This window comes from Diceros bicornis, chromosome 40 (assembly GCF_020826845.1).
Source record: "Diceros bicornis minor isolate mBicDic1 chromosome 40, mDicBic1.mat.cur, whole genome shotgun sequence".
Taxonomy (NCBI): domain Eukaryota; kingdom Metazoa; phylum Chordata; class Mammalia; order Perissodactyla; family Rhinocerotidae; genus Diceros; species Diceros bicornis.
The window spans coordinates 17,897,717-17,924,105 of record NC_080779.1 but is presented as its reverse complement, the minus strand read 5'-3'; the positions used below and the strand labels follow the sequence as shown (position 1 = coordinate 17,924,105).

The 26,389-nt window shown below is 41.6% G+C and overlaps 1 protein-coding gene across 8 annotated transcripts in view; it reads right to left on the bottom strand.

The window, feature by feature from the left end:
* Positions 1–26,389, bottom strand: part of ACOXL (acyl-CoA oxidase like) — a 371,667-nt gene that overhangs the window by 108,023 nt on the left and 237,255 nt on the right. For all 8 annotated transcript variants that reach the window (XM_058534585.1, XM_058534586.1, XM_058534590.1 and 5 more), the window contains 2 exons: positions 15,051–15,160; positions 6,769–6,880 (listed from right to left, as the gene is read on the bottom strand). In XM_058534585.1, coding sequence (XP_058390568.1) covers positions 6,769–6,880; positions 15,051–15,160 — 222 coding nt within the window. The remainder of the gene's footprint in view (positions 1–6,768; positions 6,881–15,050; positions 15,161–26,389) is intronic.

The following is a 26,389-nucleotide window of genomic DNA, read 5'->3' as shown; positions in this document are numbered from 1 at the left end:
CCCAGGCTTAGCCCTAGAAAACTATTGCTCAATGAATATTTAATAGAATTGACCATTAAAATGGTTACATTAATGGTGGTACTAAGATAATCAACATGAGTGCAAGGTTTATCATTTTTTAAACTGCTTTTTTTTTTCTTTTACATATTCTATCATATTTCATCCTCGCAACAAGTTTGTACTGTGCCTACTCTCATTATCCCAAATTTCTAGATACAGAAGCAGAGGTTCAGAAGTGGTAAAATATAATTGTCTCATTCTAAAACCCTTGTATTTCTTCGCCACATCGCTTGCCTAATTTTTTTTTTAATGTCCAGAAAACACACTCCTCTATAAAGGTTTTCTTTTCTCAAAACCAGAAAATCAATGCTTGTGAACAATTTGTTCTCTGGCAGAAAACAATTATAAGCAGAAAATAGTTCTGAATATTTAATAAGCACCAGAGAGCATCTAATATCATGCTGAAAATAGAATTGAAAGTATTTTACAGTGGACCTATTTTTCTAATGTCAATAAAATAAAAATATGAAAAGAAGATGACAGACTCCCAAATCCTGAAGATAAAAAGATAGAAACTTGGAGGAATAGAGTGTTAGAAAAATGAGTGTGGAAAAATGTGGACCCTGGGGAAGTACGCTTTGGTTCAACATTTGTAGAGAACAATTTGGCAGTATGTAAAGTCTAAAAATGGTACACTGTTAAGAATATTCATTGTGGCACTGTCTATAATAACTGAACAACTAGAAGCATCAGAATAATTGTGTGATCATATTCTTATTGACACAGAAAGAATGCCACCTTATGTTATTAAGTGGAAATATTGGTTAAAAACATTATAATCTCCTTTTGTATTTTGTTTCAAAAAATGTATGTATCAATGCCAAAAATACTAAACAATTTTTGCTTTCAGATGCTATATTAGTCATCTATTGCTATGCAACAAATTATCTCCAAATTTAGCATCTTAAAACAAAAAAACCCTTCTATTGTCTGACATGGTTTTTGAGGGTGAGGAATCTGGGTATGTCTTGATTGGGTGCTTAGCGCAGGCTCTCTCATGAGGTTGCAGTGAAGTTGTTGACTGCCCCAGTCCTTGCCATCCCTGAAGATCTAAATAGGTTTGGAGGAAACACTTCCATGCTCATTCACAGTGCCTTTGGCAAGAAGATTCAGTTCCTTGCTACGTGGGCTTCTCATGGCATGGCTTCCCCAGAGAGGGATCCGAGAGAGAGAGAAACGAAGGCAGAAGGCACAGTGTCTTTATAACACAGTCTCAGAAGAGACACATCATCACTTCTGCTGTATTCTGTTGGTTACACACCAGCCCTGGTCCAATGTGGGGACTATATAAGGGTGTGACTACCTGGAGGTGGGGATCATTGAAGGCCATCTTGGACTCTGGCCCTCACAGCCCATCCTCACCTCTTCCCAAGGTCCACAAAATTCTCATCCCATTACAGCATTGGCTCAAATTCCAGAATCCCATCATTTAAGTCTAGTTTAGGTACAGAAAAGGTTCCTCAGATGTTATCCCTTAAGTACAGTTCCTCTTGCTTTGAAGGCTTTTCACTAAAGAGACAAATTATCTGTCCCCTACATATAGTAGTAAGATAGGAATAGGATAACAACTTATATGTATTCTTGCTCAACAAGAAAGAAAATGGGAGGAATATAGGAGTTAGCAATCCATAGAAATTCTGAAATCCAGCTGAGCAATGTCAGAAGTTCTTTGATTAGGATTCAGTCCTACCCGTGCCTAGGAGTTTTATTCTCTGTGGCTCTTGGCTCCCTCCTCCGGGCTTTGGTTCTTCCCTCTGAGGCATCCTTCCATTATCAGGGAAGGTACACATGTTTGTGGCTGGGTAGTTTTCTCAGCCTGCTGCCATGTGACAACAGAAGCAGAGAACGGAGTGACACAGTGACAAGCCAAGGGACACCAAGTAGCCAGGAGCCACCAGAAGCTAGACAGAGGAAAGGAAGGCTTCTATCCAGAGTCTCAGAGGGAGTGTGGCCCTGCTGCCACCTCGATTTCAGACTTCTAGCCTCCAGAACTGTGAGAGAATAAATTTCTGTTGTTTCAAGCCACCTAATTTGTGGTATTTTGTTACAACACTCATAGGAAAGTAATACATTTATCACATAGAGCTTGGAAATCTTCAAAAACCACAGCAAGTCCCAGTTCCTTCATGTTAAACATTGTTTCCTTTAGCTTCTCTCTCTCTTCTCACATTTTACTTCATGCACCACATAACGACGTTTCCATCAATGACAGGCCACATACACGAAAGTGGTCCCATAAGATCAGTACCACGTAGCCCAGGTGCGCAGTAGACTAGACCATCTAGGTTTGTGTAAGTGCACTCTATGATGTTCACACAACAATGAAATCACCTAACCACACATTTCTCAGAATGTATGCCCTTCGTTAAGCGACTCGTGACCATAAGAAAGCAGGCAACACTTTCAACACTTTCAATCACCTAGTTGATTACATACATTTCCTCCTTTCCAGGTACCGTAGGCAACAGGGTTACTACATTCTGCCACTACGTAACAAGGATCCTCCTTCCTCCAGATCCCAAAAGTATTTACATCACTTTCCTGCACATCCCCATCCACAGCTTTTTATCAAAGACTAGGCTTCTTCTAACAATTTCTTGAAGGCATTTTAGGCTTCCACTAAAACTCTTCTCCAAGCACACTTACATTTTAGGTTTTTGTTACCTCAGCACCCAACTTGGAGGTGCCCAAATCTGTATTGGGTATCTACTGCTGTCTAACAAATTGCCCCCGAATTCAGCAGATTCAAACAACAAACATCGTTCAATTCACACAGTTTCTGAAAGTCAGGAATCTAGAAGCTGCTTAGCAGGGTGGTTCTGGCTCAGGGCCTTTTGAAGTTGTAGCAAGCTGTTGACTGCCCCAGTCCTTGCAGTGTCTGAAGCTTTGACTGCGGCTGAAGGACACACTTCCAAGCTCACTCATACGGCTGTTGGCAGGAAGCTTCAGTTCTCCGTCTCATGGGCCTCTCCACAGAGCATGCTTATGACAAGGTTTCCCAGAGAGTGAGTGACCCGAGAGAGAGAGGGAGCAACAGAGTGACCAAGATGGAAGTCATATATATATTTTTTTTAAATAATGTAATCTGGGAGGGGACCTGTCATCACTTCTGGTGTATGTCACACAGACCAACTCTGGTACAATATGGGAGAGGACTGCATATGAATCTCAGGAGGTGGGGATTCCAGGGGGTTACCACAGATGATCTGTAATGTGGCATATAAAAGCTCATGGTTATGGTATCACTAATTTATCTTTGTACTGTTTAATGTTTTTAAATTATTTTTTTAAAATTAAGATCAACATTGCCAACTGTTATGAGCTGAGTTGTGTCCCTCCGTAAATTCAAACTTTGAAGTCCCAATCTCCAGCACCTCAGAACGTAACCATATTTGGAGATAAGGTCTTTGAAGAGGTGATCATATTAAAATGAGGCCACCAGGGTGGGGCCCTAATCCAACCTGACTGGCATCCTTATAAGAAGAGAAAGAGACACCAAGAGAAAGAGAGCACAGAGGGAAGACAATGCGGAGAGGCGGCAAGGGGGCAGCCACCTGCAAGCCACAGAGAAGACCTCAGAAGAAACCAACCTTGCTGACACCTTGATCTTGGACTTTCAGCCCCCAGAACTGTGAAAAAACAAATTCCTGTTGTTCAAGCCACCCAACCTGCGGTATTTTGTAATGGTAGCCCAAGTGCACTAAGACGCCAATCTTCCGAAAGATACCTGAAAATATCTCACTGTTGCCGGTCTCTATTTACTCTTCTTTTAAAAAATCATTTGTTTTAATGTATATAACTATACATCAATGTATATAATTAGATTTGTTTCTATATAAAATGTATATGATAAGACTTGTTTCTAATCTAATATGATGGTCTATGCTTTCACTAGGAGAATCGAAACCTCTTTTGTTTCATATTATAGAGCATTTTAAATTTAATCCTCCACTTTCTAGAGGTGGAAGCTGGAGGAATTTATGGTCCTCTAGGACAGAAATGTGTCAGAAGATGCCACTCCATGACTTATTGTAGATTGAATTAAGGGATCTTATTGTAATGGAAATGTTGTTTTCAAGGAATTACCAGATCAGTGCAGTCCAAGATCAAATCACTAATCTTCCACAGCCAGGGAAAGGGGACTTGTACTTAGGCAAGTTTGACAAGAGACAAAGGGGATATCACAGTGAACAGGAAGCAGATTTTGGGAAGCAATTCCTGGGGAAATTCTCAACTCAAGGAGCAACTAGCATTGGGAACTCTTAAGACAGGAACAGCACTGGAGGGCCTTGGAGGACTCAAAGACCTTGCTTTCTGATTTGTTCTTTGCTCCGCCTCTCATCACACAAACTTCTGGTCACTTATTTATCTTTGCTGTGTCTTCTGTAGTGATTTGGATTGTATTTAGTACTCATGTTGACTTGCAATTTAATGAAACATATTTTAATCTATGTTTCTCTGATGATCAACGTCAGAACAAAATAGCGTCTTTTGCCTATCCTGCAATTAAAGTAGGAAATTGAGCATTTTTTACTTTACTTTAGCTTTTTTTCCTACCTTAAAATATATTATAAACCCAATCTATTATAGAACCAATTCAAGTTTTTTTTTATATTCATGTTTTTCCCAAAAAACATTTTTAGCTTCTGAACTCTGTAACTATTTTTTAAAAACACAAACCTATTGGTTGGCTTCACAGGGACCACAAATCCTCTTATATCTTGACCCCTTTACTTTCAAGCTACTAATTTTGATTCTTTCTAATGTTCTATAGCGTAGGTCTTTGAATAATTTTTTTTTTTTTTTAGATTTTATTCATTTATTTTTTCCCCCAAAGCCCCAGCAGATAGTTGTATGTCATAGCTGCACATCCCTCCAGCTGCTGCATGTGGGACGCGGCCTCAGCATGGCCGGAGAAGCGGTGCGTCGGTGCGCGCCCGGGATCCGAACCCGGGCCGCCAGCAGCGGAGCGCGTGCACCCAACCGCCAAGCCACTGGGCCGGCCCAGGTCTTTGAATAATTTTTAAGGAAAGCCACATGAGTGAAATTGCTTCTGATTCTTAGATATCTGAAAATATCTTTCCACTGCCTGTACTCATGAGTGAAATTTGGCTTGGAATAGTATGCTTAGATTATGAAGTTTCCTCTTTAGAGAAGCAGATATTACTCCATTTGGAGTTGGTGAATAAAGACTGAAGACAGCCTCATTTTTTTCCCTTTGTGGGTAAACTTATTTTCTGTCTGGTTGCTTATACGATATTCTCTTTACTCTAGATTTGCAGGCTATATCCAGATATGGGTATTATTTTTTTTCCAAAATCTTGATTTTTTTTTCACACTAAAGAAAATATTTTTCTTTCATGTCTGTGATTATTACTTTTGCTCCTTTTCTTCAGCATTTTAAGGAATATTTGTCATCCATAGGTTGGATTTCTACTATTTTCACTCTGTTATCTCTTGCCATTTCATCTTTTATCCTTTACTTCTACAGTCTTGGAAAGCTAGCTCATAGATAACATTGTATCCATTGTTAATTCTGCTGCTAGCACATCTATAGCAGTTTCACCGCTGATTGCATCCTTCTTTTATTTTGGCTGGCTCCATGTTTGACAAGGGCAGGGAACATGGAGTGACTTAAACCCACTTGGATATGCCCTTTGTGTCTGGCAGGGCCTCACCTCTCTCTAAACCTGGAGGATGGACTGATTTGTACAACCCTGGCCTGGCTTCCAGCAGGTACTCATCTGTCTGGCTCTGTTCCACCAGGGTGGATCTTAGGCACTTTCTCCTCCCAGGACTCTTCTGCCTCCAAAGCATTTCCTAAGAGACTCCCCATCCCCACATGCCATTCATCCTCTTCCCTTCCACTCCCTCTGTCTTGTCCTGGGAGAGGTGATCTTGGAACTGATATCAAAAGAGATGAACTGAAGGGGGAGAGTTGCCTGGGGCCCAATTCTGGCCATCCTGGAACCTAATTCCCATGCAGAGGGGGAGCAGTGCTCTGGTTTCAGGTTACAGTAGCTCTGAGCCCCTGAGCCTGAGCAGAGAGTGGGATGAGCAAAGATTTGTCTTGGGTTCTTGTTGGCTATTCTGTGCTGGGATTAAAAGATGAAAGATATTGCTGTGTGTGGGGGGGCGGGTGTTTCCTCAAACCATCCCCATTGGCACTGTACCTGGTGGATATTCCCTCTAGATTTCTATCAATGCTGATATTGTACAAAGTTTTATGTTTTAAAACATCTTGGGTGTTTTAATAGGAAATAGAGTGCATCTCAGCCTAATCCAACGGCTAATTTTTACATATTCCTGATGCACTCCCCGCCCCCCACCAGAGAAAAATGTATTTGTTATACATGTAGACAATGCTTTTTCAATTCCAATAAAGGCTAAACATTACTCCACTCATCGACTCCCATGGCAGCCAAACGATGCTTGAGGGTGGAATTCTAAAAGATGATACAAAAGGGTTAAACAGCAGCATCTGAGGGTGGAATTCTAAAAGATGATACAAAAGGGTTAAACAGCAGCATCTGACACCTCCAAAGCAAGCAAGGCTGTCTTGCAAAGTGGCCTGTAGGAACTGTAGCCATTTCCAGAAGCTTGTAATTACACGGACTCATCCTCCACTACATTTAGCAGATAGTTCACCAGCAAGAATATGCCCTAAACACACGTTAAAAGAAAAAATAGAATACAATGTATCTTTACCTTATAATAAATTCTGGCCACCAAACTCCGCTGAAGAACCCTTTCACGAAAATTCACTGCTCTCAACAGAAAGGTGAGATTACCGACTGTGTCCACGTTAAATGCCAGGAAACTGAAGGAAAAACACAGTGACCATCATTATTATTTTGTCCTCACCAAAAACTTTCATTTCAAAGAAAGAGACAGGGTTTGTTTTTTCAAAAAGAATTTTCTTCCAACAGAAAAGCAGTGCAAGTACACATAATCACTCTCCTCTCACTTGCCGTGTTCATGCTTCTTTCGGGATTTTTCTGATGAACGCTTGGCTCCAGTTTATCCTACATGGTTGTCCTTGTGGTATAAAGATAACTTGGTTTCCTGCTTTTCACTTACTATTTTATTAAAGGAGTGTTCAATATTTTACATAGTCTTTCTTCATTAACAGGTATATAATTTCCGTCAAGTAGGTTTATAATCATTTACTCAACCATTGTCGGGCATTTGTTACAATAATGATTATAAATGAACTGGTAATCAAATATATCTGTCACAAAGTCTTTGTAAACGAATAATATTTATTAAACACATCATGTATCAGGAACTATACTAAAAGTATTTTCTGTGAATTATTCAATAATCTCAATAATTTTATGATGCAGATACTATAATTAGCCAATGTACAGTTTGAGAAACTGAGGGTCAGCAAGATTCAGTGACCTGCTCAAGGTCACACAGGCAGAACATGCTCAAGATTGGGATCTGTCTTAAGGGACACTAAGGGACACCAGTATTTAAGGGAAGAGGAGCCACAGAGGGCAGTGAGAGGGGTGTGGGCAAGCACAGGGCAGAGTGTGCCACAGAGATGGTGGCTTTCTTCAGCAGGTAGTAATTTCCATCTTCCCCATCTGGCAAATGAGGAAACTGAGGCACAAGGGGGTTAAGACACTTAGGCACAAACAAACTCAAATTACCCAAGTCTCCCTCAAAACCCTACAGGCTTTGCATCATGCAACTCTGCCTTCTATGCCAATTTTGTCCAAACAACACCCATCCCCCCAGGAAACTTCTGTCTTTAGAACTTAGATAGACAGCTAAAGGGTTAATTCACACTTAGAGTTTCCCAGAGCTGAGCCACCCCTTTGCCCTTGGGAAGTAAGTTATTATAAGACCCAAAAAGATTCTCATTAATTAAAATTAAAAACCCACAAGTAGCTGTTGTTGGTGCTTAATCAGAAGCCACGAAAGAAAATTAAGAAGCAAACGATATGCTTTTGAGAATGCCAGCTCTGAATTAATACTTGCTCTCCATTTAGACAGGAAAGATGGGAGGTTATTTACATGCCAATTATCAAGAAATTTAAATTATATAAATACTTATTCTGAATCTGGTCTTTAGAAGGTTGAGTTTCTGTCTCAGTCCCTTTAACAAAAAGTGTAAAGAATTTTCATATTTTACAGAAAAGTATGTTTTAGGCATTCCAGGGACCATTACTGTAAAACCTGGAGACTGTGAATGTTGTTATTAGAAACTACCTTTCTTGGGATGTTTATCGTAGAACACTGTCCACCTGAAATTGTGAACTGCATGTGCTACACGAAGTGGATCTCACCCACCCACCCTAGTGTGAGTCACATGTCAAGCTCGACCACACCACATGGCTCTAGGGACTCACCCAGCATGGAAAACTGTGCAGACTCTCTTAAAAATAGGAATATCGCTAAAGGCAACCTCCTCGTATTTCACAAGAAGGTCAAAATGACTCTAAACTTAAATAAAATTTAAATTAAACTCAAACGCACATCATTGGTCATCACGGAAATGCAAATGCAAACCACAATGAGGGAGCATTATACATCCACCAGATTGACTAAAATCAAATACATGGACAACATCAAACGTTGACAAGGATATGGAGCGACCAGAACTCTCACACTTGTTGATGGAGTGTAAAATGGCAAAACCCCTTTGGAAAAAGTTCTCAGTTGCTCACAACACTAAACAAACACATACCCTATGACCCAGCAATTCCACTCCTACTATTTACCTTAGAGAAATAAATCACGTATTCACAAAAAGGCTTGTATACGAATGTTCACAGCAACTCTATTCAAAGGAGTGAAAAATTGGAAACATCCCAGGTGTCTATCCATCAATAAGAGAATGGAAAACAAAGCCTAGTATATCCACAAAACAGAATACTACTCAGCAATAAAAAGGAACAAACTAACGTACATGATGACGTGAATGAATCTCAAAAAGCATTATACTGAGTTAATAAGCCAGCTACAAAAGAGTACGTACTGTATCGTTCCACTTATATGGAATTCCATAAAAGGAAAAACTAATCTGTGGTAGAAAAATATCAGAATAGTGGCTGCATCTGGGGTCGTGGTCACAGAGATTGTAAAGGGACATCAGAGAATCTCCTGGAGTGTTGTTAATGACCTACAACTTAATAATAGTTTTGGATACACAGGTATATGAATTTGTCAAAACTCAGTGAATGCACTCTTAAGATTTGTGCATTTTGGGGCCAGCCCCGCGGCTTAGTGGTTAAGTATGCACGCTCCGCTGGTGGCGGCCCCGGTTCGGATCCCAGGCGCGCACCGACGCACTGCTTGTCAAGCCATGCTGTGGTGGCATCCCATATAAAGTGGAGGAAGATGGCAGGGATGTTAGCCCAGGGCCAGTCTTCCTCAGCAAAAAGAGGAAGGATTGGCATGGATGTTAGCTCAGGGCTGATCTTCCTCACAAAAAAAAAAAAAAAAAGATTTGTGCATTTCATTGTATGTAAATTCTACAAAAGAAGAAAAAACTGTAACCAAACCTTGAACACTAGTTAATGATGTTCATGCTGAACTATTTAGAAGTATACTGATGTCTGCAGTTTATTCCGAAACGCACCAAAAAACAGATGAATTGAGGGGTGGGTTGAGGGACTGATACATGGGTATAGCAATTACAGTAACATGTTAGCAGCAGAATCTACAGGGTAGGTATAGGAAAGTTCACTAAAATTCTTTCAATTTTGCTAAATATTTGAAAATGTTCATAACATAATAAGGCAAAACATTCAAGCACAGTGCAGAATCTTGACTTTCCTCAACCCCCACAGCCTCCTAAGGATCCCGGGGCTGAGGAGAGCAGTGGGAGCTCCAGGGGCAGCCCCTTGGGAGAGGGGAGAGGCAGACTCACTGGGACAGGAAGGGGCAGAATGGAGCTGCTTGCAGAACCAGGTTCCGCCCCTCGCAGAGCAGAGCCCCTGCCCTCCTCACCTAGTCTCAGGGAGCCTTTTCAGGACCATGACTGACTCCTCCCACAGTCCATATGAGGGGTAGCTGCTGAGGGTCCACACAAACGGCTGCCTACTTGGAAGGATTTCAGGGGACCAGGAAGTTCTCAGCCCGTCTTTCCTCATGTCCCCACCTGCTCACGGGTACTTCTGTTGTGAGTCGTCGATATGACTGCCATGCGACTGCTCTTCTAGAGCATAAGCTCCATGAAGACTGAGAACCCACAGCCACTGCCGTATCATCTGTGTCTAGAGAAGTTCCCAGGACACAGTGCGTGCTGAAAACATGTTGGATGACAAAGCCTGTTCTTAATAGACATAAAAATCAGAGCAAGTAAGGTTTTGGGACTTAAGTAGATAAACACAGACAGACTGAATCAGTAAAACCTGGATGTGTGGGAGAGAGATATGTACTGTTTCGGAGGTTAATAACCGAGACAAAAATAAATGGACTGGAACTTTGCAAATATTTACAATGGGAATACTGCCTTTGGCACATCTCAAGTCTACCCTGGAAAATCTGCTAGGAATAGAGATTTGCATATGGGTGAGAGTCTGTTATGCTTTCAGAATGACGGAAAGAAGCCCTGCTCTGCTATCTGGAAAAGAAACGAAAGGACAGATGATTTGCAGACAGTTTGGAAACAAGTTTCCTGAATGGATGAAGCTGATTCTGAGGGGAATTGCACTGTTCTTTAAACTCCTTAAATGTTGGAAAATTCTCAAACTAATAAATTGGAAGGGGGGAAGCTATCAGTACTATAAAATGTGCTTTCAGGGCTAGAAATATCAAAAAGATGCACTGGCTTTGTGCAAAGACAAATTGAGACATTCAAACTAAGAGAGACTTAAGTGAAACAGCCTTAGGATGTGGGAGCTGATGTTTTCAAGCTCCGAGATAGAGTACAGTTTGAATAAACAGGAACCTAAGCAGTAGTAAAAAAAAAAAAAAAAAAGGGTTGGGGAGAGGACAGATTACAGATTTCTTAATTTCACTTCACGCCAACAGATATGAAAAGTCCCATACTCTCATTTATTGTGTTTCCCATGTTCTGAATCAGGATTGTAATATTGTATTTTCTAATGAACAGTTTCCTTGGAAATTAGTTCAATACATTTGGGTTATGGAGACCAATAACCTGTCTTCAAATGGAAATAATAATTTTTAAAAAAACGCAAAAGAAAAAAGCATAATAAGTGTCTCAAAAGCAGAAGAAAGGAGGCAATATATTCATAAGCGTAAATCAACAAAGTAGAAAACAAAGGTATGACAGAGGGTCAACAAAAGGAAAAGCTGGTTGTTTGAAAAAAATAATAAACTAGACAAACATCTGGTGAGACTAAACAACAAAAATAAAAAAGAGAGAAGGCACAAGAAATAATTTTAGGAATGACCAATGGGACACAACTTAGATCTAGCAGAAGTTAAAAAGATAATTGGAGAATAGTACGAAAAACCTTATACCAATAAATTCAACACCAAATGGATAAATTCCCAGAAAAATACCATTTACCAAAACTGACACAAGACAAAGCCTACATGGCCTTAAAACAATTAAACTAATTGAATCAGCAGTTTAAACATTCCCCCAGGCCCAGAGAGTTTTCAAATAACTTATCAAATTCTTTCATAGAATAAGAAACTACTCCTAAAATAACTTTATGAGACCAGTAAAACTTGAGATAAATCCAAATCAGGGAAGTACAAAAAAGGAAAATGATAAGCCAATAAGTAAACAAAAATCCTAAGAAATAGTACTAGCAGACCAATACCAGGAAAATATAAAACTGATAACGCAGCATAACACAATTGAGTGTTTCTCAGACATGCAAGAGTAGTTTCACGTTAGAAGATTTACAAGGGTTATTTATCAAATTGCCAGACTAAAGAAGAAATATCATAAGATCATTTCAATAGATGCAAAAAATCATTTGAAGTAAAACTCATCATCTAGCAATGACATCATTCTTTTTTTTTTTTTTTTGGTAGGAAGATCAGCCCTGAGTTAACAAGCATGCTAATCCTCCTCTTTTTGCTGAGGAAGACCGGCTCTGAGCTAACATCTATTGCCAATCCTCCTCCATTTTTTACCCCCAAAGCCCCAGTAGATAGCTGTATGTCATAGTTGCACATCCTTCTAGTTGCTGTTTGTGGGACGTGGCCTCAGCATGGCCAGAGAAGCGGTGCGCCAATGCGAGCCCGGGATCCGAACCTGGGCCGCCAGTAGCGGAGCGCACACACTTAGCAGCGGAGCGCGCGCACTTAACCGCTAAGTCATGGGGCCAGCCCAATAACATCATTCTTAACAGTGAAATGTTAAACTAATTCTTTTTAAAACCAGGAATAAGACAAAAGAACAGCTTCTACATGAAAAAGAATAAAAGGAATAACAACTGGAAAGGAAGAAATAAAAAGATTATTTACTGATGATGCAATTGTCTACGGAAAAAATAGAATCTATAGACACATTTAGAAGAAATTTTTTATAGTAGGGTTTATATACAAAAGTCAACTGCATTTATAATAAACCAGCAACAAGAAAAAATATAATTTTAAAAAAACCTCTTTTTCTAACCATCACACAATTATAAAGTACCTAGTAATAAATCTATCAAAGGATATACTATGCATGGAGAAAACTATAAGTTTCTGGAAGACATTTAAAAGATTAAAATCTTTGAGAGGAAGATCAGTTTTATAAATGGCAATTTTTCTGCAAATCTATAGATTTAATATACTTTCAAAGAAAATTACAGATTTTTTTAAATTGTGGTAAAATATACATAACATAAAGTCTACCATTTTAACCATTTTTAAGAGTACCGTTCAGTGGCATTAAGTACATTCATGTTATCACGCTACCATCACCACTATCCATCTCCAGAACTTTTTCATCATCCCAAACTGAAATTCTGTACCCATTAAACAACAACCCCCCATTTGTGCCTCCTCCCAGCCCCTGGTAACCACTATTCTACTTCCTGTCTCTATGAATTTGACGAATCTAGAGACCTCATATAAGTGCAATCATAGAATATTTTCCTTTTGTGACTGCAAGTTTGGGTTTTTTTTTTTTTTTGAGAAACTTGATAAACTGATATCAAAACTTATATGGAAGTGAAAAAGACCCAGAATAGCCAACACAATTCTGAATAGCTATTATATATTATATTATTATATTATCATTATAAATCTAGCATAATTGCACCAATGTATTGTTGGATTAAGATACACAAATAGACTAGGAACAAAATAGCCCCAAAATGCACTCCCACATATATAGAAATTTAGTAAATGCCAGAGAGGGCACTGCAGATCACTAGGAAAGGACAGTCAATCAGTAAATGGTGCTGGAACAACTGACAATCCCTAAGGGAGAGAGAAATGAAATGAGATCCCTTCCTCACACCACAGACTAAACCTAATGGATTCAAGAATTAAACGTGAAAGGTGAAACTCTCAAACTTCAAAAAATACATATGTCATGATTTCAAAGTAGATGAGGTAAAAAAAAAAGTGTAGAATACAAAAGATTGATAAATTCACTTGTAATTTAAGAATTTATATTGATCAAAAGGCACCATAAAGAAAATATGACAAGCCACAAATCTGGAGAAGATAGTTGTAACATCTATAACAACAAAGGATAAAGAACCCCTAAAGATCAATAAGACAAAAATAATAGAAAAATTGGCAAAATACATGAACAGCCATTTCACATAGGAAGAAATACAAATGGCAAACAAACTTGCGAAAGCATGCTCAACCTTAATAGTAATAAGGAAAATGCAATTTAAAGTCACAGTGAGAAATTTTTTTTTATATTATATTGACAAAAATTAGGTCTGATAATGCCAAGAGTTGGTGAGGATATGGTTCCACAAGACACATGCTGCTGGGGGACACATGCCACTGGTGGGATTATAAATTTGTATAATCACTTTGAAAAATAATTTGGCACTATTTAATTAAGTTGGCATACCCCATAACACAGCAGTTTCACTCCTGGGTAATATATACTATTTAGGAGTGTTTTTCAAACAACAGATTGCAAATCACTAATGGGTCATGAAAAGTTTAAAGGATTGAGATCCATATTTAAAAAAAAAAAAATTAAAAAATATCAGAGAGCATTATGAGTAACAGGATAAGAAATTGTTTTATGAAGCGTTTGCTTCAGTTGTGTCTATTGGGTGAGGGGGACCTCTAAGGATGTGTGGGTGTCAGCAGTAATGCAAAATTTATTTCTTACTCTGAGTCATGGCTACTAAATTTGAAAGCCCTGTAGAAACGCTTGCACACATTCCCCAGAAAACATGTACAAGATTTTTCACAAGAGCTTTGCGCAAAATATCCAAAACAACTCAAATGTCTACTGATATTAGAGATTAGAATGGATAAGTAAATGGTGGTATATACACATAATGAAATATTGTGAGCAAAGAAAACAGCTTTTCAGCTACACATAACAACTTGGATGAATCTTAGAAACAAGATATTGAGTGAAAACAGGAAGCTACAGAATACCACATACATTACGCCTTATTTATCAAGCTTAAAGACAATACTAAAACATCAATAGAAACAACCAAAAGCACGGCTTCTGAAGCCAGCCTATCTGGGTTCAAAACCTAGCTCTGTCACTCATTAGCATGTAACCTTGGGCAAGATACTTAACCTCTGTGCCTCAGTTTCCTCATCTGGGAAATGGAAATAATAACCTACCTCATAGGGTTTTTAGGATTAAAACCCATAAAGTGCTTGGAACAGTGAATAGGCAATAAAGAAGGAACACAAGTAGAAAGAACAGAATTAGCAATGTTTTGGTTCTTAAGTTGGGGAGTGGGTGCATATGAACATCGATGTTACATATTCGTCTATCTTTTGTATATATCAAATATTTAAAATTTAAACAAGAGTGAGTTGTGCCATGTCAAGGCTCTTCGTACTCAGGCTCAATAAGAAGACACTGAGGGCCAAGGATGGTGACAGCCTGAGCAGTTACATACCTGGTTCTCAGCTTGTCACCTCCCGACTCGGCCCAGTTTTGCAGCAGGGTAATGAATGGTCTTTCTTCATACTGTTTGGTGTATTGAGCCAGCAGTTCCCGCACCACAACCTGTGCATAGAGTTTATCATTTGTCAAAAATGTAAAAAATGCCAGAGTGTCTTTAAATGCTGCAGCCAGATAAGGTCTATTTGCTTCGAGCAAACTCCTTGGAAGGAGTCAAATACATGACCTCATACTTCCAGGGGCCTCCATTTCCCATGGCAAATGTGTAGTCTTACCTTACCACTCTCAATCCCTCCCCCCGGGGCCAACTTGGCTAACTAGCTAACTGCTTACTGCTCTCTCTCTCTCCTTGAGACATCACCTTCTAATGCCAGTCCCAGGACCAACTCATTTAGTTGACACTTCAGATGGACCAGATAAATGGCTGGTCTGTTTTCTTTTTTGCCTCTGATACTCTACGGTTAATTAGGCCTTTAGGGAATAGTATTAAAATGCACACATAAAATAATCTCCATCAATCTCTTCCTTCAGCAGATTTAAAGTTATAATTTGGACCTAAAATACAGCATACTTTTCCAGGTTTGTTAAAAGATGTCCATGGCTAGCCTGCTGCAGAGAGAGGCCCAGCTGACAGCTAGCAGCAGCTGCTAGACATGTTAGTGGGACCACCTTGGACCAACCTGCCCCGCCAAGCCTCTAGCTGACTATCATGGTATGAGTGAGCCCAGGCAAGACCAGCAGAAGAATCCCTCGGTGTGAGCCCAGCCCAAATTGCCGACCTATAGAACCACGAGCTAACAACTGTGTGTTGTTTCAAGGTACTAAATTTTGGGGTGGTTTGTTCCATAGCAATAAATAGCTGATGCAGTCTCATATGACTACCAATTTTAGAATATTTCCTTCTTTGTCTCATACACAGTCATGTTTTTATGTAGATTATATGTTATATATGCTTTCAATCAACAGTACACCATAAGTGATATTTTTGGTTCGCAGGGCTTTTTGGATTCTATTTCTCTGTTTAATGACTGTATAACATTCTTTGTTTGGAAAAATCACTAATTAAATCTTCCATTCAATTAGATATTCAGGTTGTTTCCAATTTTATACTGTCATTGAAACCTTGATATCAATATATTCAGACAAATAGCATTGCCCTTTATTTGATTATTACCTGAGAATAAATCCCATGAGCTTGACTGATGCAAAGGTTCTTAGGGGCCACTCTGCCTACAAGAGGGATGTTGGAAACTTGTCAACGCATATTTGCGGGGGGTGGCTTTATCGGCATTGGTGGGCAGAGCCAGGTGTGCAATGCATAGGACAGTCTCAACCAATAGAGGACTGTGCCACATACAGCATCCTGTCAAATGTCATGTGGTCAAACACAAGCAGCCAATTGATAGCCCAGAGCCTAACTCAGTTATGCCAAAGTTTTCGGGTTCTTCCCAACCTGGGCCTGTGAAAGGATTAAACTCTCCTTTTCCCCCTGAATTAGAGGTGGCCATAGGACTCACTTTAGGCCAGTGACATGCAGGCTGGTGCAGTGTCCCCAGTTGTGACTGGTCCATAGTCTGCATTGGAGGCTACCACAGTAACTTCACATACAGATGCAGGCATTGCTATGTCTTACTATGTTGTTATAAATTACTTTCCCTTTGTTTCTTTGAAGGAGTGTCTTGAATTCTTGAAATTATGTCTCTACATAGGTTATATTATCCTTGATTTCATTTTATGATAGAAAAGAGGGTGTTACAAAATATTTATTATAAAAAAGAGGGCATTAGACAATGAGCTCAAGAATCACTGTATTATGGGTCAAAGGACATAAATATTTTTAAGGCTGCCACTATACAAAATAAGTGTGAAAATCAAACACTGCTGGCAATGGGAAAAATTAACTAACTTTGACTAGAATTAAAATTAAAATGATAGAGCAATCAACTTCAGTTTCACTGACACATCAATAGGATTAGTATTTACATTCTTTGTCTTTGCAAATCTATTCAATTTATGATGGCTCTAGCTCTAGCTCCCTCTTGTTACAAGAGCAACATCATTCCCAGCATTAAAAATTCCTTTCTCGGATTCCCACCCCTCCATTCCTTTACTTTGCTTTATTTTTCTGAATTGCATTTATTGCTACCTGACGACAGAGCACACAACGTGTTTATTGGTTTCTTGTCCTTCTGCTGCCTGGGAGGTCAGTGTCAGGAGGCTGAAGTTCCTTGATCCTTGTGCTGTTCAACAATGTGTGACAGAGCCGGGAGTTGAGGAATCTTTCATGACTGAGTGAATGAATGAATAAATTCCCTTCTTCTTTTCAATATTTTATCCAATCTGTTCAACTCCTTAATTATTTCCTTTAACTTTTGTCACTACATCTACTTTTCCAATTTAAGAAACTTAAGTTGGGAAAATTAATTCACTCTAACTAGATTTAAAATTAGAAGAACATAATAATCCAGTTCCGGTGCTGAACTTAAATGATAGACAAAGTAGGGTCCAGCCCCATGGCCAAGTGGTTAAAGTTCCACATGCTCCGCTTTGGCAGCCCGGGTTCACGGGTTTGGATCCCAGGCGCAGACTTACACCACTCGTTGGTGGCCATGCAGTGGAGGCGACCCACGTACAAAATAGAGGAAGATTGGCACAGATGTTAGCTCAGGGCTAATCTTCCTCAAAAAAAAAAAGACAAGTTGGGTACTGGCTAATATCACAAAAGCAGATCATTCAATTTGGATCTTTGCTCCTTTTTCTTTCCTTTGTGCTCCTTGCTTTTGGCATCTTTCTTCCATTTCTAGGTCATGAGACTAGAAAACATGCTTTTAAAAATGAGTTGATTTTCTGCTGTTGATGCCTCCTGGGTGAAAGATTAAGTGATTGAAGCTACCAGCTACCACGGGGCTTGTGCATTACAGTCTCTAAATCCAATAGTTGATTTGATAAATGACCAGGGAGAAGCACTGAGAGAGCAGTCACGATCCAGATGGAGTGTGCAACGATGATGTGCTTGTTTTCACCTCATAGGTGTGTCCCTGAACACACTATAGTATACTATATTATATATACGTTTACATATAAAATTTTTAAACTTTCTATTTTAAAATAATTATAGACACAAAAATTTGCCAAATTAAAATAGTACAGAGAGGTTTTGTTTAGTCATCACCCAGATTCCCCCAAAAGTGATATCATACACAGCAACAGTGATTATCAAAAGTAAGAAATTCAATCAAATTTTTATACCTTGAATGTTTTAATTATAGTAGAGATTTCATTATTTTAAAATGAACCCAGTAGTAGATCATTTTGAAAATGAAATATTATTTTTTGCAATACATAATTACACCTTAGCTAAGTCTGGTGTTTTGAATGCTTACATAAACCAGATTTTCTTAGGATCACTTGTGACGTCATTTCTTTCTAGGTGATCGTTTTTGTGATGGTGGTGTTTCTGTGGCTATTTACGTAGTTCTCCAGTTCTAAATGGGAAGACTCTTTCTTTACTTCTATATCCTTGATTAATTCACAGTGATTGGGTCCTGGTGCACCTGCTCTGGAGCCCCTTTCTTAAGAGAACTCTAGGGGACTGAGCAGTCAGAACAGCTATATTCTTTCCTTTTAAAAAAAGATTCCCATCTGTGAGAGGAATCAAGCCAATCTACAGCCAACATTTGGAAACTCTGAGTCTAAGCAATTGTGCAGAATAATGACATCATAAACATGCATTCATAATGACTCTCATATGCATCAGGCAACGCTGATTATGTAACATCAATAAAAGTTATATTTTAGGTCAAATGGCTTTTCAAGGCATCTATGAAGCATCCAGCATTTCTACACACTAAGTATTTCACTGATTTATGCCAGGTACAGTGAAACTTGGATTAAAAAGTCTAACAAGAAGTGCCTGCTGCCAAGGCAGAAACACTTAGAGCCAATTGGAACAGAAAAAACGTGGTGTCTAAGGAAAAGCCACCAGACGTCATCTACTCTGTAACAAGGATGAGCCAGGCAGCCAGGCCCACTCAGGTTTGTACCACGTGGGCCGACAGTCATTCAAAGTGGCAGTCCTTAAGGCATTGGGGTCCCAAATCATGCCCGAGGCAGAACTAGCTACATAATTTGAGGCCCACGGCAAAACAAAAAAAAAAAGACCAAGCGAACATGAGTCTCCGCCAAGCATTTTAACTTTTTGCCTCTTTTAGATGCTGGACATCCCCTCAAGGTAAGATTTCTTTGAGGAGAATCTGTAAAGATTCCTTGGCTAGAAGAAAAGAAAGAGAGAGAGAGAGAGAGAGAGAGAGAGAGGGAGGGAGGGAGGGAGGGAGGGAGGGAAAGAAAGGAGAGCTGAGGAGAGGCGAGGAAGAACGACTTTCAATTCACACATAAACCAGCATGTACAATGTTCTGGTAATTGCTGGGCCTTACACATGGATTCGAACTTTATCCTAAGCAGGATGGATGGGTCCAAAACAGTGATTTAAGCCCAGCAAAAATTCATGCACCACTCAACTGAACCTAAGAGAGGTTAGTTTTTGTTTGTTTGTTTTTTAGTTAAATCTGGACGAAATTTAACTTACCTTCCCAATGTCTCTTCTCAATAGAAAATAAAGTGCATCTTTGTGGTTTCCCTCCTTCATTCCACCCACATTTATGGAGCACCTATTATGTACAAGGCACCTGCTGTCTACATTGAGTACAGTGGGGATTAAAAAGATGAATAAGAAACATCTGTCCCTCTAGGGCCTTCCATTCTTGGAGAGGAGATCAGCATTCGCACAAACAACTCCACTGGGTGGCAGCTGTCAGGAACACGACAGGCACAGAAGCACAGCAAGTCAAAGGAGATCCCTTTACTATGAGGATATGGGAAGGCAACTGGAGGAAGCCTCATTCACGGATAAGTTTCATTCATTTGTGCATTCATTTATTCAACACCTAATAGTAACAACTGACTTTCTCTTTCAGCATCTACTAAGGCTAAGCTCTGTTCCAAAGTCTTTACATGGAATATCTAACAACTCTAGGTAGTTATCAGAATCATCCCATGCAGATAAGGCAACTGAGGCCTGGAGAGGTTAAGCTAGTTGCCAGGGTCACACAGTCAGGAAGTGGTGGGGCTGGGACTTAAAAACCCAGAGTCCATGCTCTTAATAATTCCACACCTTCACTGCACCTACTGTGGGCAGGGCTTTGCTGGGCACTGGGGTACAAGGAGAATGCAAGAACCCACAGTGTGCTGGGGAGACAGGCAGGGACAGACAGCAGAACAGTATAACATGGTGAGGGTGACGGAGGTAAATCCACAGTTCAGGGGGTACAGGGAGGGGCAGTGCGGGGGGGGCACTAGGAACCAAGCCACTCACACTTGCCTTCAGTTCTGGGAAGGCACTGGGAGGGGAGACAAGGGCTTTCCCGCTGCAGAAAGATCACTTTTAAAGGCACAGGTGCATGGAGAATCATGGGCGCCCAGGTTTGTGCAGCAGGCAGGCTAGGGGCAGGGGCCAGACGTGAGGGGCCTTGGCCGCCAGCCTAAGGAGCTGACTCATCCACAGGTCATGGTGAGCCCGGGGATGGGCCAGAATGTCAGCCCCTGGAGGCTGAGAGAGAGGCAGGAGGCCACCAGATGAGCCATCTCTCCTATTTCTGGTCAGAATTCCTGACCCACAGAATCCATGAGCGCAATAAAGTGGTTGTGGTGTTCCGCCACTAAGTTTGGAAGTTTGGGGTGGTTTGTTACACAACAGACAACGGAACAGGGAATTCTTCCAGGCTCTCTTACCCTTTATCTTCTTCTCCCCTGCTCTTGCTCTCTCTTTCCCTCCTCCCCTCCCCTCATCCCTTCTCTTTTCTCTTCCTCTTCTTCCTCTCTCACTCTCTCTCTCTAAATGGGTGGATGGTGCCCCGTTGTACAGGTGAGCCTCTAACTCTGAGAGAGGCTAGACCCAGGGCTTCACCATCAGTCAGTGTGGGGGAAAGATGAGCACAAGGCCTCCCTCCCTGGCCTACATGGGCATCCTTATCCAGAACTTCTTTTAGTGATGGCTCAAATGGAGGCACTTCCTGTAGCGAGAGGTCAGTCCCAAACCCTGAAGTCTGAAGGGCAAATTCTCCAGAATGTACTAGACTGCAGGAAGGGACCTCAAGATGCTCCTCCTCTCTCCTCACTCCTCCCAGGGAGGCGCACCCACCTCATCCATCAGCCTCTAGAGCCACGTTTTCTAGAGCAGAAACTTTCCAAGGAGGTGAGCAGGTTAGGGTTGAGAGGGCTGCATCTACTGAGTGCCAGGCTCTGCGGCTCAGCCCACCCCACAGACGTGTTTTGTTTGACCACCTCCAGCCCTGTAACACTGAAAACAAATTGTGTGTTCCCTTTCTCTTGAAAAGTAGGTATTTCTGGGAAGCCTGAACCCATGTTCCCTTGAGGCAATAGTCAGAGGGAGGTAAGCAGTAGCGGCTCCCTGAAGAGGGGCAGGGACCCCTGTGTTTGCCCCAGCCCCCGTGGTGCTCTGAGATTTCATGGACCTGCTACAGTTATTGAGGTCTTTGCCTGGCCCTGAAGACCATCGATTTGGTGACCCCTAGGGTGGGCCTAGTCCAAGGATCCCATGAAGCTGGTGTGAGGAGCCTAGGAGCCCCTGACGCCCACCCCTGCCCCTCCCCACTGTCCCAATGAATCAGCCATCTGTGACTGGCCCAGTTCACCCTGAAAGGTGGGGCCCGGTTCAGGAGCACACCTGCCCTGCGGGGCAGCCGCTGCTGGTTGGCTGCCGGCTACTGGTCGTCACAACTCCCGTGTCCCACACAGACCTTTCTTTCTGGCCCACAACTTTTCTCACTAAAGAAGTGGAAAATGCCCAGCGCTCACCTGCTACTCCCGTCCAGCTGGGGCATTGGCAAACTGTGCAGTCCTGGCCAGCTGGCCCTAGGAGGAATGCAGCTGAGGGCTTCTGGGAAAGGTTTCCCTAACGTTCGGTGACACGGTGAGGAGACCACCTAGGAACCACGCCGATGTCAGTGGAGTAGAATGCTGGAAAGAGGCTCGGGCCTCGAGGGCAGACAGGCCACTGGGCCAGCCCTGGGGTCACCCGGAGGATGACAGAGTTCTTACGGTCTGGGCCACGTGGGTTGGGTGTTCAATGACACACAGCCAACCGTGTCCTGACTGAGACCCCCATAAGCAACTGGGTCCAAGTTGGACTCCCCGGAGCTAATTTGCCCCCTCTCTCCAGCGCAGGGCGGCGGCTGCTGTTGTCCCAGGTTTTCTCAGCCCCATCCCCCTCTCCCATCCTCCTCCATCCCTCAATACCACCCCCAGCAAGTTTCCCCGCAGCACATGCACGCACGTGCCTCAGGCCCCTCCTAAAGCTGAAGCCCCATGAAGCCCCAACAACAAAATGTTCAGTGTAGCTGGAATAGATATTGGTTGTGTACTTATTTTTTTTTAATTAAAAAAAGAAAGTAATCAATGTTTTAAATCTGCCACAAAATAAATAAATAAACAGCAATGAGAAGAATGTTAAAAAAAGAACGCCCATGAAGTTTTCTACATCTCAAGTAATATACAAATCCCTTCTGAAGGGAAAAAAAATGTTCTCTTTAACCCCTAATGTTGACTTAAGTTGTTTCAAATTATAATGTTACTTAAACATGTTCCAACATAAAACTAGATATAAACACCTTATGTTTATAGCTCTTGTTCAACTATAAACTATGAAATCAAATACAAGCAAAACTACAAAGCCAGTGAGATTCAAATCTACAGCCCTAATAACAGGCGGCAGACTGTGTTTTGCAGCATGAACTCGGCCCTCCCCGGCCCATGGGGGTTCCTTAGGGTGGGTCATGCCCACACCTCCGAGGGCTGGGGGAAGAGGCCCTCCTCCCTCCAGTCTCTCTGTGGGCCAGTGACCCTCCTTCCATCAGCGCATCATACCATCCCCTGGCCTTCACTTGGCACAAACACATGTTTTTAGTCATAGAAAACCTGCAACTGTTCTTTCCTCATTGGTTCCTGGTGATCAAGGTGGTGTTACTTGGTGCCAAAGGGCTTAAAAACACCAAGATCAGGGCTGGAAGCCCACGGCAGTCTCTGATTATATGGTTGTTATCCAGACGATCTACATAACTCAGACAATTTCTGTTTAGATTATCATCAAAATTAAAATGGTTAACATATTCTTGTAAAGAATTCATAGATCCCAATTTGAAAAACAACGCCAAAATCAATTTTGCTGTACAGAAAATGAAGAGGTCACTTTGGGGAGCAGAAAAGTAAAGATGAACAAGTGTGCCAGATTCAGGAGGCTCCCTTTCTCCAAAATCTCACACATTGAGTCCTTGAGGACAGCTTTCAACGTTTAGATGCTGCAACATCTGGTTTGCAAAAAATGAGTGCCAGCTTTGTGTATGGGTCAATGGGTTTAGAAAGAGAAAAATAGAATGGCTGTTCGAACTACCCTGGTCAGCTTTTCTAAGAGTGCATCATCCCCAAATCCCGCCAAGTTCCCCCAAATGATCACATTTTGTAAACACTCGGTATCAATTCTATCTCCTAAGCAGATCTTCAAGCTGTCCTCCTCACTCCATTTCCAATGCCACCACCGTGGCCTGAGTACCACCTCCCTCCTCTAGACTGAGACTCAGTCCGAAGTCCACTTTTGGCTGCTCCACCCTTGGCCTTCAGGGCCTTCACTAGGTCGGCCTCTGCCTGTCTCTCTGGTCTCATTTCACACACCTTCCCCTAATTTTTTCTGCCATCATCGGGGGTGATTCTGGGTGTAACTCTCCATCCGAAGGTCTCAGGGAAGAGCTCTTGAACTATTAGCCCCTGATTTTACTGGGTTGGGCAGGCCCTCAGCCTGCCCCCTTGTTCTTTCTTTCCAAGAAGCCCTCAGAAGAGGAAGCAGCTGGTCTTTCAGGTAAGCAGAGCTGTGGCCCACAGCCCCATCACTCCTGTGCTGGCTGCTCCTCATACCCCTGCTGTGGCCTTTCGGATCTCAGACCCCTTAGAACTGACGCTCCGTGGCCCTGTGATTGGGTTGACTCAACCATTGCCTCTGATTTTAGTGGTATGTGCACTTTTTTCCTTCTGGCATCTCAACATCTCCACCTGCTGCTCACTGGGGCTCACCTATAGCCAGACCCAGGGAGAATGCTCTTTAGGTTTATTGTGTGGTTCCTTCCTGGAGCAGACAGAGCCCAGGTTCTTTAGACCGAGGTCCAGTCCTCACCCACCACTATCCTGGTCCCAAGGCCCCATTCTAGCACCTGAGGTCCCGCTTGTCTGGATAAAGAATCTGGAATTCTCCCCAGTAGTGGGGGTGGGGAGAACACTAAGGCTGGAGGGTGAGGGGTGTGTGTGTATGTGTGTGTGTGTGTGTGTGTGTGTGATACATTGGCCTTTGTTCTCTCTCTCAGAGAGGCCTTCCTTTCTTTGTTACTCTTCATTCCCTCTCTTCCCTCTCTCCCTTTTTATATTTAAGGGAGGGACTATGTTTTTAGCGGTTTTTAAATATACTTGATTTTTAAAATTCAAGCCATATTAAATGGTCTTAAATAAAAAGTAATCCCTTGCCCCTGGGACCTCACTCCAGAAATAACCATTCTTATGTAGTTTTGGTTCTGCTGGAAGGAGAAGCTTCCAAGTTCCAAGGTTAAACAGATTCTCATGTCACGTTTTAGTTTACTTCACTTTTGGAGCATGCTCTCTTGAGTGGCTTTTTCCTGGAGTCTTACTGGACTTTTTTTCCCCTTGTTTCAAGAAGAAACATATGCCTTTTCCATCACATCGCTAAGACCTTCCTGCTTCTTAATCGCTCTATTTGTTGAATCAAAATCATTTCCTCCTTGCAGTCATTCTTTTCACTCATCTGACTTCTGCTCTAATTTGGACTAACTGTGTCCTGGGCTTGCCATTCCCCCACTCTCCAGGTGTTTCTTTACACATACTCCTCTTGGGGTAGCTCCAGAAAGCAGACATGTCTTTCTAATTCTTAATTCTTCTCATGCTTTTCTGTAGTTCATCTACAAGTAATATTTTTCAGAAAGTACATGGCAGGTAAACTTATTGAGCATTTGCATATCTGTAAGTCTTCATTTTGCCTCATATTTGATCAGTAATTTGGCTAGCTATGAAATTTTGCATTCGAGATAACATTCTTCTGAATTCTGAATGGAACAGGCATTGTTCCATTTTATTCTACACCCTTGCCACTCACAGTGTGGGCCACAGACCAGCAGCCTCAGTACCACCTAGGAGCTTACTAGAAATGCAGAATCCCGGGACCCACCCCAGGATCTGAATGTGAACAAGATCCCCAGGGCTGCATGGGTGTGTTAGAGTTGAGAAGTGCTGATCTAGCCTTCAGCTCTGCCGCTGAGACGGCTGAGGTCAATGTGACTGTCTTTTCTTAGTAAATAATCTGATGTTTGTTCAGTCTAAGGTTTGGGGGCCCTCTCCTTGTGTTCACGTGGTGGTCTGAAATTCTCCAGGTTGTTTGGAGGCTCCGACTTTTTCCAGTGGATCCTGCCAATCTCGAGATTTGTGCTGTTCTTCAGATCTGGGGAATTTTCTTCTTTTATTTCTCTGATTTTGCTGCCTCTCTGTGTTCTCTGCTCCCCCTCTCAGGAATGTCACTGATTTCCTACATGGATCATCCGTATCTCTTAGCCTTTCCCTTTTATTTCCCTTCACTTGATTTTTCTTATCTTCATATTCTCAAATTTAGCCTTTAGCCCTTATATTAGATTTTTAAAAATTTGCAAACATATAATTTTAATTTACTGCGCTTCTCTGCATTATGGTTACTATGGTCTAATGCACTGTGGTTCTCTGAACGCTCTTTTTTTTTTTGTGAGGGATGTCAGCCTTGAGCTAACATCCGTGCTAATCCTCCTCTTTTTGCTGAGGAAGACGGGCTCTGAGCTAACATCTATTGCCAATCCTCCTCCTTTTTTTCCCCCAAAGCCCCAGTAGATAGTTGTATATCATAGCTGCACATCCTTCTAGTTGCTGTATGTGGGACGCGGCGTCAGCATGGCCGGAGAAGCGGTGCGTCGGTGCGCGCCCGGGATCCAAACCCGGGCCGCCAGCAGCGGAGCGCGCACACTTAACTGCTAAGCCACTGGGCCGGCCCCAGAATGCTCATTTTTCAGAGCAGACTGTTTTTGTTTTACGGCTGCCATGTGGTCATGCATCTCTAGGGATACTGATTTGTTTTTGTTTCTCTATTTTCTTTCTTCCAGTGCTAGTAGTTCTGTTTGTTCATCTTGCTCCTTCTTTTTTCATGTTGTTGATTTTCCTTATGAGTCTGATCATCCTTATTA